The 13,963-nt window shown below is 54.2% G+C and overlaps 1 protein-coding gene across 1 annotated transcript; it reads left to right on the forward strand.

The window, feature by feature from the left end:
• The first annotated feature begins 3,548 nt into the window (after positions 1 to 3,548).
• Positions 3,549 to 13,351, forward strand: BCL2L11 (BCL2 like 11). Its single transcript, XM_036381357.1, has 4 exons — positions 3,549 to 3,587; positions 3,733 to 4,099; positions 8,456 to 8,568; positions 10,858 to 13,351. The coding sequence occupies exons 2-4, from the start codon at positions 3,742 to 3,744 to the stop codon at positions 10,912 to 10,914; spliced, it is 528 nt and encodes a 175-aa protein (XP_036237250.1). The 5' UTR covers positions 3,549 to 3,587; positions 3,733 to 3,741; the 3' UTR covers positions 10,915 to 13,351.
• The last annotated feature ends 612 nt before the right edge of the window (positions 13,352 to 13,963 follow it).

Below are 13,963 nucleotides of genomic sequence, written 5' to 3' on the forward strand. Positions count from 1 at the left end.
ATTTTTTTACGCGCTGAGCCGGAGCCAGCTGTTCTCTGGCCAGGCCAAAATCTCTGCCAGGCTTAAGTTTTTAGATGTATATTGTAAATTATATATTTTTAGTTCCTCATATAATGCAGAGGGATATGTGGAGGAGCACTTTTCAGAGCATTATGAGCACGATGGAGCTTTTAGCTGCAGCTCTGCCCTTAATGCTGTTATTTTACATTAAACACCCCTAAAACCAGGCCCCCTGTCCCAGCCACCTGCTCCTGCCCCTGTCCCACCATCATCCCATGAGAGGCAGGGAGGTTAAAACCACCCCACGAGGGGTAAAAATGGATCAGTGGAGTGACGAGGCGGGGTGGAGGTTCTGCTGTTGTATTTTATTTAAACCAAGCTGTTACAAAACCCAAGAGTGGAGCCCAAGAGGGCCCAGCTGGCAGGGTGATGTTTCCTCGCCGGCACGCGCTGGCTCCACGCCGCTGCAGATCTCGAGGTATCCCCAGAGTCGCCCTTTAGAGATAACTCATCTCGGGGCCTCCACCACCCACACGGGAGAGGAGAGATTTCCTGGCGCGTGGGTGGGTGCCTCTGCCTTTTCTTCTGCAGAAAACCCAGGTTTTACTCATCTTTCACCCTCTCCCATCGAGCCGGGGCCCCCCCTGGGGTCTGAGGCTCTCTCCCAGCTCCTCCATCCCTTGCTGTTGCTGGCTCATCACCACTCAGCCCCAGCCAAGCCCTTTCTGCTGCCACCTCCCTGCATTCCTGGCCAAAATTCTTAATTTTTACTTTGAAGGCATTAACAGGGATAAAGTGTGAGGTTGTTGAAAGCTGCAGCCGCCTCAGTAATTAGTCAGGTGCACACTAATGAAGCAGCAGTCCTGGTCCCCCTCCTTGGGGTCACCCACAGCAATGTCACTTGCCCCATTAGGAACAATAAAATAACTTAAATATACATTAACAGGTCCCAAATTCACTGGTGGTAGCAAGGAACCCAAGTGCCACCCCCCTGCCCAGCCCAGGGACCACTCAGGTCACAACAGGACCATTCTTGTCACTTGATTCACCCCCACATCACTGTCACTGCTGTGGATGTGTGGAGATCCCCCAGAGAGGGTTTGGGGGTTTCTTTAACTAAAATACACATTTTTTTAACAAAACCCACCTGTTCTTATCTCTATCCAACCTTTGCTGTTCAAGCACCCCCACGCTGATGACACAGGGTTTGATTTTGGGTTGGTGTTTGAAATTGGGAGCTCTGTAAAGGTCAGGCTCCAAGCCTGGCTCAGAAAAAGCCTCGTGCTTGAGGCTCAAACCTGATTTTATCTGGCAGCACGAGTGAAGTAACATTTATCATGATGGGTGCAGGAGAAGGAGAACAAGGTGTCATTTTTTTCCGTTGGTGCTTTGTTCAGGTCAGAATGGGTTTGGTGAGCACCTGCTGGCTGGGGAGGAGGGGTTGGGGGTGGTTTTCCCTGGGGGTTTTAGGGCACTGTGAGGAGTCTGTTCCCTCCAGCCAGGCTCTGTCTTCTTTGCTCCAACCTCCTCCCTGCCCGCTTCCCAGTGGCAGGGACAGCCTGCTGGGATTGGACTGGGCTCCATGATCTGGGAGGTTGTTTCCAACCTAAGTGATTCTGTGATGGCACAGAGGGTTGGCTGGGTGGGAGATGCCACAACTGGAGTGCTGCAGCAGCATGGGATCCCTTCCATCCTCCTCCGTCCCTCTCCCTTCTCCCTCCTCATTTCCATGTGGGACGTGGGAAAGCTCCCTGCCCATGGATGCTGATGGGTGCGCAGGAGGGCTGGGATGGGGCATTCCCAAACAGCATTCCCAGGGAGCTGGGGATGGATGCTGCAGGGCCTGAGGCAGTGTTGAGGGGCAGGTTTCAACTCCCCCTCCCTCAATCTGTGCCAAAATGAAGGACTTTGGGATGGGCTTCGGTGTGAATTCCTCCAAGATGGCTCACGACAAGAGGAACAAGGATAACGTCGAAACGGGTTTCTTCCGTGAGGCTGGAGCCATGATTCACAGTGGGAAAATGCACTTGGTGCCTCTCCTGGCTCTCCAAAATCCCGAGGGCAGGAGGAGAAGGGCCAGTTCAAGGCTGGGTGCTGGAAAGGCCAGGCTGCTCCCCATCCCCTTTCTGCTCGTGTGAGCCGCCCACGCAGAAACGAAAACGACCCAGGAGGAGAAAATAGACTCAACATCTGCTGGCTGGCCCCGTGTCCCGGCAGCCCAGGTGCCTCCAGAGTGTCCCCCTCGCTCTGCCACACCACCACAGGATGCTCTGCAGGCCCCAGCCAAGGGGAAAAGCCTCAGGTGGCTCCTGGATCCAAGGGAAGCGTGAGGGAAGCGGGGCCTTGTGGAGCCCCACCAGCACTGTGCTGTGGGTACCACTGCTGGAGGGCTGGGAAAAGAGGAACAAGCCTGATTTTCAGCCCTGCTTCTCCCTCACTTTTCTGGTGTGGAAAGGCCATGGCCAGGCCTTTTTAGCCCTTCCCTTCTGCTGCTGGTCCCTGTCTTCAATTTTTTCCCTAATATGCCTTCCTAACAAGTTTTCCTAATTATTTTTGCCCACTCAAACACCCTCAGACACTTTTCCTTCCCCGCCCATTGGAGAGGCGTGAAGGGGGTGGGAACAGAGCCGGAGCAGCCAGGGATGCTCCAAGCGGTGTGTGAGACCATCCCTGGCTAAAGTGAGGGACGCGGGGATGGGATGGAATGGGGGAGCTGTGGCCACCCCGGAATCTGCTCCAGCAGCACCGCTCAGCCCCTGTGCTGGATGGGCCAGGTTCTCCCTCTCCATAAGGCTTCTTCCACCCCGTGGTCCTTCCTACCCCTCCATGGTCTTCCCCTCCACAGCTGTGTTTCTCCATGGGCTGGAGATGCTGCTGCTGCTCGAGGGATGCACCAGCGCTCTGTGTGTGTGCACATGCATGTGCAAGGGGTGCAGCAGGAGGGGTTGTGGGGCACAGGAGATGCCCTGCAGCAGGTGTGTGTGTGTAAAGTGTGTGTGAAGAGCAAGCACCTGGGTGTGAGGTGTGTGTGCACATGGGGGTGCAACAAGGCGCGCCTGGGGCGTGTAAGAGGTGTGCGGGTAAGGGGAGCACCCACAGTACACGGGGTGGGTGTAGGGGTGAACCCCGCGGGGTGAGTATTGTGTGTGCAAGGCGAGAGTGCGTGCTGCAGGGAGGGAAGGGTGAAGGTATCAGGACGCAGCTCTGGGCTGTGTTTGTGTGGGATGTGCGTGTGTTTGTGTGCGATGTGTGTGTGTGTGTGAGGCTGGCAGTGCACGTGTGCGTGTGTAAGGCCGTGCCGTGCCCCGGGCTGTGTTTATCAGTCCCTGAGCGTGTGTAAGGCTGTGCCCGAGCCCAGCCGGGCGCTCCCCGCGGGCGGGGCGGGGGCCGGGGCCGGGGCCGGGGCCGGGGCGGGCGCGGGGCGGTGCCGAGGCCGGGGCGGTGCCGGGGCCGGGGCGGTGCCGGGCCGGGGGAGGCCGGGGCGGTGCTCGGGCTGTAAACACAGCCGGGGCGGAGCGGGGCCGGGGCCGCTCCCGCGCACACCCGAGCGCAGCCGCGGCCGGGGCCGCTCTAGCGGCGGCAGCACCGTGAGCGGGGCCGGGGGCGCGGGGCGGGGGCCCGGGCCGGGGCCGGGGCGGGGGCGCGCTCGGCAGAACAATGGGGCGGGCGGACGGGCGGGGGCCGGGCCGGCCTGGGCGCGCTCGGCCGCTCACCGCGCTCCGCTCCCCGCAGGCAGCCCCGATGGCCAAGCAGCCCCCCGAGGTGAAGGCGCGACGCGACGGCGAGGGCGGGCGGCTGCCGGCGGCGGAGGGGCCGGGCCCGGGCGCGCAGCTGCGCCCCGGCGCTCCCGCTGCCCTGCCCGGGGCTGGCCCGGTGTCCGCGGCCGCCGCGGCGCGGGGCCCGCCCGCCAGCCCCGGCCCCTTCGCCACCCGCTCGCCGCTCTTCATCTTCGTGCGGAGGTCGCCGCTGCTGCCGCGCTCCTCCAGCGGGTACTTCTCGTTCGAAGCCGAGCGCAGCCCCGCGCCCCTGAGCTGCGACAAGGCCACGCAGACCCCCAGCCCGCCCTGCCAGGCGCTCAGCCACTGCCTCAGCGCCATGGGTAAGCTCTGGGGCGCGGCTCTCCATCCTCCTCCTCGTCCTCGTCGTCGCCTCCCCTCCCCGCCGGGCTCGGCTGCCCTCGCTCCCCCTCCTCACCTGGCGTGGCTTTCCTCAGAGCAGAGTTGCTGTGGGGGCGTGCGAAGGTGTGAAAGTGAAGTGCCGGGGGAGATGTGTGGAGGGTGAATACGCTGGTCAGGGGTAGCTTGAAAGTGCGGGAGCGCTTTTCCGACCCTTCACCTGGCTTGGCTTTCCTCGCCTTCCCCTCCTCACCTGGCTTGGCTTTCCTCAGAAGCGTGGAAAACACGGATTCTCGTGGGGTGTGTGAAGGGCCGGGGTTTGTGTACAGGTGTGGATGAAGAGGAGAGGGGTGTGAAAAGCTGTGAGCGCACAGTGCCAGGGGGTTGTTGAGGGGTGCATGAGGAGTCCTGCCCTTTGGCTTCCCTTGGAAGGATGGAGAAAGCAGGTAGCCACGCCAGGCACCTGCAGCAGCACCTCCCGCATCCCACCCACCCCGTGGATTTTGGGAGCAGCCGTGCCGCGGGCTGGAGGCTCTCCCGGCGCTCTGGGATTTGTGGAAGCTGGCCGGGGCCGCGGGCAAACACAGCGCCGGGGAACTCCCGCGCGTCCAGCGCCGGGGTTTTTATTACTATGATGTTTATTCTTTTCCGGGCTCGGTCAGTCGCTGCCAGGGGAGGAGGGGACAAGGGTTGTTGAGTCCAGTTTTCTGCTCAGGGCTCGCTGTCCCAGGATGTTTTGCCAAGCAAGTGGCTCCTGGCTCGTGTGCCGCTGCCGGCTCTCCCATCGATCGGTGGCGGAGGTGCTGGGGTCGTGCATCCCGAAATCCCGCCGGGAAGCGGCCCGGAGGCGGGCGGGGGCGTGTTTACGAGTGGCTTTGCCAGGTGAAGCCTCTCCAGCAGGGAAAACCTGCCCGCGGCAGCTTGCATGAGTGTCCAGCATTCCCCTCTCCTGATGAATTCCCTGGTGAATTGGAGGAAACCTTTGAACTTGCACCAGGGCACGGTGGGAGTGAGGCATGGGGATAACAAACAGCAGCTCCGAGCTTTTTTGGGATCTCAACACCATCTTTTTTGGTTGGTGGTGTTTTTGCTCCCTCCTGGCTCTGGCTGCAGAGGCCTGGCTGTAACGTGCCCTTAGGATAGATTTTGTGACATTATTGCAGTAATTACAGCTTAATTCATGTTTCACAACCTCACCCTGGCACGGCCAGGCAGGGATGCTCCCGGAATTCCTCGCTGGGAGTGCCAAGGCTTCAATTTCTTTTATCTGGGAAGAAATTGAAGTTTTCCCTGATTTTTTTTTCCCCCAAATTCCTGTGCTCTCATCAGCTGTTTTATTGGAGCCTTTGCTCTGTGAGTGTTGCTAGGGGCATCATCCTAAACAACTATAAGCAAATGGAAAATCCTCAGTGCTGTTTAACTGGGACTCTTGGATACTCCTGAACGGATTAAGCTGGGAACGTGGAGCTACAGAGCTGGTTTATCCCCAGGCTGTGACTTCCCATGCAGCTCTCCTTGGGAAATATCCATGCCTTTGCCCTGCACACCTCCTCCTCAATCCCTGTGCCTTGGCAGTGTCCAGCTGGATGCGTGCCGTGGAGTTTTCCACATGGAAGCGGGTCAGTCCCTCGGGAAGGAAGCAAAGGAGATATTTTTGTTGTGCTTTTACCCACTGATTTTATCTGTTGTGAGCAGAGGCTCACAAGGTGGAGAGTTTCTCTCGGAAGCATAAGCAATAATAATAATAATTATTATTATTTTTATTAAAATAAACAGGCGTTTCCTGCGAGCAGAAAGAAGCGACGGATGCTCCTGGCCTCTCCCATGGGCAGTGGGGAACTGCTCCAAGGCTGCTCCAGCACGGCGAGCTCATGCTCTGCCTCAAAAGTCCCTCTCTAAATCTTGCAAAACCTTCCCCAAAGGTTTTGATGAGGGCAAATAAAGGTGGAGGCAGCCCTTGGGAATGCCCAGGGTTGTGTAAGGAAGAGCTGTTGGTGTGGAGGTTTTGGGAAGTGATGCTTTGGGCTGTGCTGCCTTTCTGACAGTTCAGGGGATGCATCCAGCTGCCTCCAAAGCCGTTTCTTTTGGGAAATGAGACAAAAGCAGTGAGGGGATGCTCTGGGATGAAAGGGAACAAGGGCTGCAGTGCCAGCCTGGGATATCCAGGATGATGCTTTTGGGGGTGGGAAGGAGAGGAGCAAGGGTGAGTTGATTTGTTTGTTCTGGGGAAGAGGTTGGCAGGGATGGGGAATTCCCAGCTGGGAGTGTAAGTCACCCAAGACAAACTCACTCTTTCTGGAGGGGTTGGGTGACTCTGTTCGTGGTATTTCGTGTCTCTCCTTCATTTCCTTCCATTGGATTTTTGGTCTGAAGGCAACGTGTTTGTTCCCAACGGATTTTGGGAATGTGGCTGGAGCAGGTGCTCTGGAAATGGGCTTTCCCAGTGCTGGTTTGATCCCAGTGTGTATTCCTGTGAGGAGAGAAGCAGTATAAACCTGTTGCTCTCAAAGGAGATGCCAAATAGTTGGGTTTAAGAGGAAAACCTTGAGCTGGGAATCTGCTGGTGATGTCCTGATGCTCTTGGGTTGGAATCGCTGCTGTTTTCTCCCAGCTCTCCAAGATTTCCTTCGGTGAGGGGTTGGATACCTAACCCAGGAGCTGACGTTGCAATTTGGGCTTGGTTTCTTTGCCCTTCCGAGCCGGAACCGCAGCAATCCCATCCTGGAGCATCCCACGGGCCGGAGCCAGGCGTGGCTTCCCGGCGGTGCCGGTGCCCCGGGGTTGTCACCCTCGGTGGTGGCTCACGCTATGACTGTGTCCCCCCGCCCCCGAAAGCGCCCGTGACTGGTTTGGGGACCCGGTTATGACTGGCCCCTTTCGCTCGGCAGCGCCGCAGAAAGTCCTTTCTGAAAACCTCAGCCCGATTTCGCTCTCAGCCACCGAGCCCAGCCCGAGTCTCTGGGGCGGAGGAGCGGGGCGGGAGGGAGGATGGCACGGCGGGGAAAGGATGGAGCGGCAGCGGCAGCGGCAGCGCGGCTCCCTCGCGTGGTTCTCCTCACGTCCCCGGCGCTCCTCGCCTCTTCCTGCCCGGGCTGGCCGCGTGTTTTTGTTTGCCCGGCCGGGCCGGGGTGGGATTTGGGAAGCGGCTCCGCCCCGGCCGGTCCCGCCTGGCTCCGGCGGGATCGCGAGCGCCGCGCGTGGCGCGCCCGGCGGCGGGAGGGAGGGGGCGGGCGGCGGGCGCTGCTACTACAGCGTGAAAACAAAACACATCCCCCGGCCAAGCGGCGCTGCTTGGCTCGGAAACGCATTTTCCAATCAGGTTGGAGCCAGGCTTTTATTTAATTTCTTTCTTTCTTTTTTTTTCTTTTTTTTTCTTTTTTTTTTTTTCCCCTAACTGCTCTACTAATCCTTTGAATGTTTGGAAGATTGGAAGCTATTCCTGTTCCCTTGTGATTCCTCCGAAGCTGTCGTGCCAAAACACTGCTTTGTTTTGTGCAGTGTTTTTTGGTTGTTTTATTTTTTTTTTTTTTTAGTTTGGTTTTTCTTTTTCTTTTTTTTTTTTTTTAATATTCCTTAAGGCTGCACTTCCTGCTTGGATCCTGAACTTTAAGGAAGGGGGGATGAGGTGGTGCTGGGTATCATACACGGTCCTGTTTCTTTTTTTTTTTTTTTTCCCTGGCTATTTGCAGGATTTATCACATGTTTAATAACTTTTTAAGATGGAGACCTAAATAATTATGTATCCTGCAGTATAATAAACACATTAACTCTTTCTTTTCTCTTTCAAGCCAGCACTTGGATTTGCTGGAAGTGTGGTTTCTCCACACATAAATCCAACTGTGGCTTTCTCCTCCCTATGACAAACCCATTGGTTTTCCTTGTTGGGCACTTGAGGATGATTTGGGGAAGAAATGTGAAAATTGAATGAGGCAGAGGGTTTTTAAGGTTAGAGAAGGAGTTGCTGGTGAAGGAAAAAAAGTGGGAAGAGGAGGTTTGGTGAGGGAAGAAAATTGGAGAGTGGCATCTTGGCTCTTATCCCTGTTTAAGAGTGACCAAAGCTTGGAGATGCTCCCATGGACATCTTACAATTAATAAATAAAAGCCTAATAGCAGTAATAATAATAATAATACAGAAATAACCAGGAACAAAAGCCTGTTCATTGTACGCAGTGAGCCCCCACATGAGCCCCTGGGGTTTAAGAGAGTTAAAATATAATAGTAATAAAAAACAGGAATAAAATGGCAAGAGCTGATGGGTTACTGGAGAGTTTTATGTAGTAAATTCTGTACAGTTTGTTTTCCTTCCTGGGTTTCCAACTCTCCTGTTCCATGCCCCGCAGCTTCCCGGTGGCAGTCCCACTCTCCGGCCGAAGAGGTGCAGCCGGAGATCTGGATCGCGCAGGAGCTGCGGCGCATCGGGGACGAGTTCAATGCCTCCTATTGTCCACGCAGGGTAACTTTCCCCTCTTCACCTCCCGTTTCTCTCGAAGGGAAGGGCTGAATCATTTCTGGAAACTCTCTCTGCGGTGAGCATTTCGCTCACTCAGACGAGAAAAGGCTGCGCGGGCGGGGGGTGGCCTGGACCAGGCAAATCAGCGGCGGCGGCCTCAAATCAATGAAAAATAACCTTTAAGTCAATTGAAAATAACCTATTGAAATCGGGGCTGGAAGCTTTAGGGCACCAGGTTTGCGCAGGGGTTTTGGGGCAGAGGTGTTGGGTGCGGCCTGGACCTGATGGTGACGAGGAAACTTTTAGAAAGGAAGAGGCAGGGAAAGTTTGGGGATTTTGGGGGATGCACTGCCTGGCACCATTGCTTTTAGGGAAGCTTTCAGTGGGATTCCCAGCCCAGCTCCCAAATCCCAGCTGCTGCAAAGAAGAAACTTGGTCCTAGAACTTAGTTCTCTTGCAAAGACTGTTTTGAAAGAGTTTTTATAAGCCCGTGAACTCGCTCACCTTGGGGTGTTGCAACCCGAGTCGATGCAGTAATGCCCCAGAGGAGCCCAATCCCAAGCCCAAGGCAGCCCAGCCTGGGGGTGAAGCAAGATGGACTCGCCAGGATGAGCTGCTGCATGTCCCTGCTTGTGGGTTCTGCTCCATCCACTCGGGCTTGGCTGTGGGAAGAGGGGCCAGGAGCAGTTTTGGTGATGGAATGCTGGCTGCTGGATCCTTATCCATCCTCTTCAGCTCCCAAATAGCTCCTGCAGTGTGTCCTCACTGCTCCCAGGGTTGGCTTTCCCACAAAATGGGGATCAGGCTGCTATGATCCTGCTTTTTCCACATCATCTCCAGCTGCTCCGCTTTTCCCAAATGCCCTGGCAGTCCTGACCTGTGACAAAATGGTGATAAGCTGATACCCTAATCCAGAATTCAAAATCCAGAATGCGCATCTTCAGACCTCCCCCACCCAGGCTGGTCCCTTGTGATGCAGAGTTGGCTGCTTTTTGAGATGAAAGGACATCTTTTCAATGAAAGGGAGGGAGCAGGCTGTCCAGAAAGCTGGAGGCACCTGGTAGCAGCAGGCAGATCCAGAGGAGCTGGAAGAAATGCAGAGTGCCCTGGAATATCCTGAGCTGGAAGGGACCCACAAGGATAATCCAAGTCCAAACTCCTTGCCCTGCACAGCCCCAGCAATCCCACCCTGTTCCTGAGAGCATTGTCCGCATATTCCTTGAACTCTGGCAGCCCTGGGGCTGTGACCATTCCCTGGGGAGCCTGTTCAGTGCTACCCATCTCCCACCTCCTCCCTGCCTCCTGGAGCAGTGCCTTAAATTTGGAGCACTTCGTGAGGAGCAGGAACATCCTTCCAGCATTCTCCTGGCTCTTTTGGTGCTGGGAATCTCTGGGCACATCCTGCTGCTCCCTACAACCCTGTGGTGGATAAGGGGGTGAATTTAATGGGAATGGGGGTGTTTCCCAGGCAGCAGCAGGGCGAGGTGCAGGGAGCATCCCCCAGGGTCGCACGAGGCTGTTTCCAGTGCCGAGGCTGCAATTCCAACCCAGGGCTGGCCCAGGGCGAGGAGTGGAACACAGGGGACACGTCCTGCCTGCTCAGGTGATGCGAGCAGGGGACGTCATGCGTGACCCTAAAAACACTTTGTACCTGGTGCAGCCAGCATGTGACAAATTCTCACTCCCTGCACCCAAAACTGGGGAGGTTTCGGAGCATTTCAGGCACTGTGTAATTATCATCCCTGAGGCACTTGGTGGAAAAGGTCCCTTTTCCTTCTGGAAGCGTTCTGGCTGCTCCTGAGCTGCCTGGGCTCCGGAGGGGAGGGTGGAAGGGCTCATGCCTGCCGGCCCTGCCTGGCTCTGAGGTTTGCCCTTTCAGCCTGAGGTTAGAAATGGGGAACTGCAGCAGTGCCAGAGCTGCACTCGCCGGGCAGGTCGGGGCTGTCGGACGGGTCCCGGCGCCTTCCCTGTCACGTTCCCCAGGGCGTGGCCTCCCCCCGGGACTGTTTCTCGGACAGGGAAATCGGGCAATTCGTCATCCAGCCGCTCCTTGTCCCAACAAGGCTCCTGGGTCCCAGGCTTTTCCTGGAAGAGGGGGCATCCCCTGACTGCTGCCCCAGGCTCTGCTGGCTGCAGTGTTAAACACTTTGTGCCTCTGGAATATTTTCCAGGCGTTCATATAGCATGGGGGGCTTCATGCTGGGAATTAAAGTCACCACTTCGTTTTGGTTTTTCTCCTTTTTTTTTTTTTTCCTTTTTTTTTTTTCCCTCCCCTCTCTGGGAAACCCCCAGGTCATGATCTTGCGCCTGCTGCGTTACATCATCAGCCGCATCTGGAGGCTCCAGTGAGAGCGCCCGGCGCATCCCGAGCCACCAGGACTGAATTCCTCGCTGGGAAAGCCCGGGAACGACGGACTCATGGATGGATGTGGGGCTCCCACCCTGCCTCTCTCTCCCCCAGGACACGTGGCAGGATGAGGGTGGACATCCCATTCCGACCGCGGCGTTTTTATGGCAGAGTGGTGTTTACTTGGTGTTTCTCTCCACTCTTTTTATTAATTTTTTTGCCTTTTTTTTTTTCCCCCAAAAGAGTCTCAGCGAAAATGTGGAATCATGTTTTGTCATCGTTCCTGGAATTCTGTGGCATGAGCCCATGGCAGGAATGAGGGAAACCTGAGCCAGCTGATGGGCAGAGCCCTCGGAGTTTGCCTTGCAGAGGCTCGGATTCCTCCCCTCTCCCTTTGCCTCTGGGGCATTTGCCCCCAAAAAAGGCTGGAAAAAACGGCAGAGGGATTTAATATCAGCACTTCTTTTACCTGTAAATACCTAATGCTACCCCAAATCCAACTTCATTTGCATAATGCAAATCAGCCTATTTCCTGCTGACTGATTTTTTAATTTTTTTTTTTTTTTTTTTGCATTTTGATATCTCTATTTTTTTGATCCACTCTGAATTTCAAGACTTTGCTGTCGAACTCCAGGGTCCAAACCATCACAACCAACCAACCAAACCCCAAGCCACCAGGTTGCCTTTTTTTAAAGAAATTCTTTCTATAAAACGTGTGAAAACGCTTCTGTAGTGTCTGCTATCAGATGTGGGGGACTGAGTAATCCAGCAATAAACCGTTCCGGAGGCAGGGAGCAGCTCCTGGAACGCCGCAGCCGGAGGCGACGGCAGCAGGACCTGTTGGGAGTCGTGGCTGTCAAAAGAGGTTTCCAAGATTGTGTTTTCCTGGGATCCTCTCCGTGTTTGGACGGGGATGAGCACCCAGATGCAGATGGAAGGATGCCAGCCCGACACGGATCTATCCAGGACATTCCAAGGGGATCTGACTGCTCTGTGTCCTCCCAGAGAAGTTCCCAGGTGCTCCATGTCCCAGGGCCTCTCCCCTTCCCTCCCTGGAGTCATGGATCCACGGGTGTTCCCCTTCCCAGCAGATGTTTTTGGGGGACTGGCTGCTCCAGCCATCCCATATCTATGCACAAACATCCCCCTTCCCTCAGGCTGGTGCAGGTGCTCCTCAAAAGCTGCGGGGTTTTTTTTTTGTTTCTGGTCTCACCAGCAGCATAGGAAAAGAAAAGAAGGAAAACCCCATCCCAAGCCCCCCCTTGGAGCGGTTCTTCCCACAGGGAGAAGCTGCTGAGTGCCATGGATGATAATTAGTGTTAATTAATGATGGACAGACCCCAGTGGGACCTCTCTGCCTGGCGGGTCGGAGCGGGGCCTCCCCTCCTGCTCCTGGAGGATCATGGAGGTGGTTTTAACCTCGATTGCCAATTCTATTCCCTTTTTTTCCTTGGAAGTGCAAGGTGAGCGGTGGTTGCAGGAGCAGGGAGTGTTTTGGGAAGGGCATTTTGGAGCCCTTTGGGGGGAACCTTTGCACTGGTGGAGAGTGAGCGGTTCAAATAACGAGGGAGCTTGGCCAGGGCAGATCCTGCTCCTCATCCCTTGGGATTTACCTCTGGCTTTGGCTCACCGTGGCTGTGCTGCCCCAGTCAGCCCTACCAGCTGCCACCAGGGATTTCCCATGGAATTCCACTGGTAAAATTAGAATTAAAAGATAAAAATTGGCAGCAGGGGTGGGGAGACCCAGTGAGATTTTTCTTTTTTCCTCCCAGTTGAGTTCCATCATTGCTGGTGGATGAAATGGTGCTTTGGGATCTCCCAACTTTGGGCATCCCAGAATGTGTCCCTTGGAGTACACCAAAGAATCACCAAAGAGCACTTTACCCTGTCCTCCCATGGAGAAAAATTCATTTTAATGAAAAAAAAAAATCAATATATTGGCAAAGTCTCCCAGGGCCTTTTCCACAGGAGGAGTTCCCAGCCAAAAATCATAGGAAAAGGAACCCTCAAAAAATAGGATTCCTGTGGCATTGTGAGGTTAGTGAGAAAAAGCCCCCAAAAAAGCCTCAAAACAGAAGAATGATACAAAACAGGGATTTATGCTCCTTTCAGCCATGTTGGCTGCCTGCTCTGGGTCGTGTTTAAGTGTAGCGTGTGCTCTGTGTTGCACCAAAAGGATGAAGAGTTTTCCTTGGAAACCAGATTGATCCTGTTCTTGCTTCTCCTCTTTTGCACCAAACTGTAAATACTCAAATATTTATTAGAGTAGAGTACCGTATTATTTTCATCATCTGAGCCAAATATCTGTGTGCAATGTACTCCCTCTCCTTTCTCTCCTGTAAGTTTTGTACAGCTTAGAAATACTTTAAAAAAAAACTAAAAAAATTTAAAAAAAGTTCCTGTTTTTTTCCTACATTTTTTTAGAGTGGAATTGGTAAATACTGTAGGTCCTTTTTTTGTTTTTTTTTTTTTTGTTTGTTTTTTTTTTTTCCTTGTGTAATTAATGCACTCTACTGTTTAATGCTGTAACTTGTAGAAATGTTGTATATTTATTTCCTGCTTATTTAAGTTCCTGTGAAGATTCGGTTTCCTCCCTGCCAGAAGTGTTGGATCCCCTTCCAAAGCCATCGTGGTGTGGATAACAAGATTTTAATCTTATTTTTCTCCAAGTGCCTAAGTCTCCACTTCCCAGGAGTGATTTAGGCACATCAAAGACTTCAGCATTAGTGAAATTCAGTGGGAATTTGGAATTTGGTTCCTCCACCCCCCGGGATTGCTCCAGCCAGGTTTTCCTGGAGCAGCCATCCCATGGGATCCCGTGAATCACTAAATCGTGTCGCAGGACCCAGCTAATGTAGCATTTTTGACTGCAATTTCCCTGCCTTCCTTGTGTTTTGCACTGATGAATTTTGGACAGGGTAATTGCCACTTTACTTGTGCAATACTGCTGTAAATAATTGCAAGAGCCTTGTTTTTTGGGGGTTGTTTTTTGGTTTTGTTTTTAAGAATCTTTTATGTTCTTTAATATGAGTTTTATATGAATAAAAACTT

The sequence above is a fragment of the Molothrus ater genome, chromosome 3 (genome assembly GCF_012460135.2).
Source record: "Molothrus ater isolate BHLD 08-10-18 breed brown headed cowbird chromosome 3, BPBGC_Mater_1.1, whole genome shotgun sequence".
Classification (NCBI taxonomy): Eukaryota; Metazoa; Chordata; class Aves; order Passeriformes; family Icteridae; genus Molothrus; species Molothrus ater.

Coding starts and splice junctions, on each gene's coding strand:
- BCL2L11 (XM_036381357.1), top strand. CDS start 3,742: ATGGCCAAGCAGCCCCCCGAGGTGAAGGCGCGACGCGACGGCGAGGGC. Junction 4,100..8,455: donor CCACTGCCTCAGCGCCATGG/GTAAGCTCTGGG, acceptor CATGCCCCGCAG/CTTCCCGGTGGCAGTCCCAC. Junction 8,569..10,857: donor CCTCCTATTGTCCACGCAGG/GTAACTTTCCCC, acceptor GGAAACCCCCAG/GTCATGATCTTGCGCCTGCT.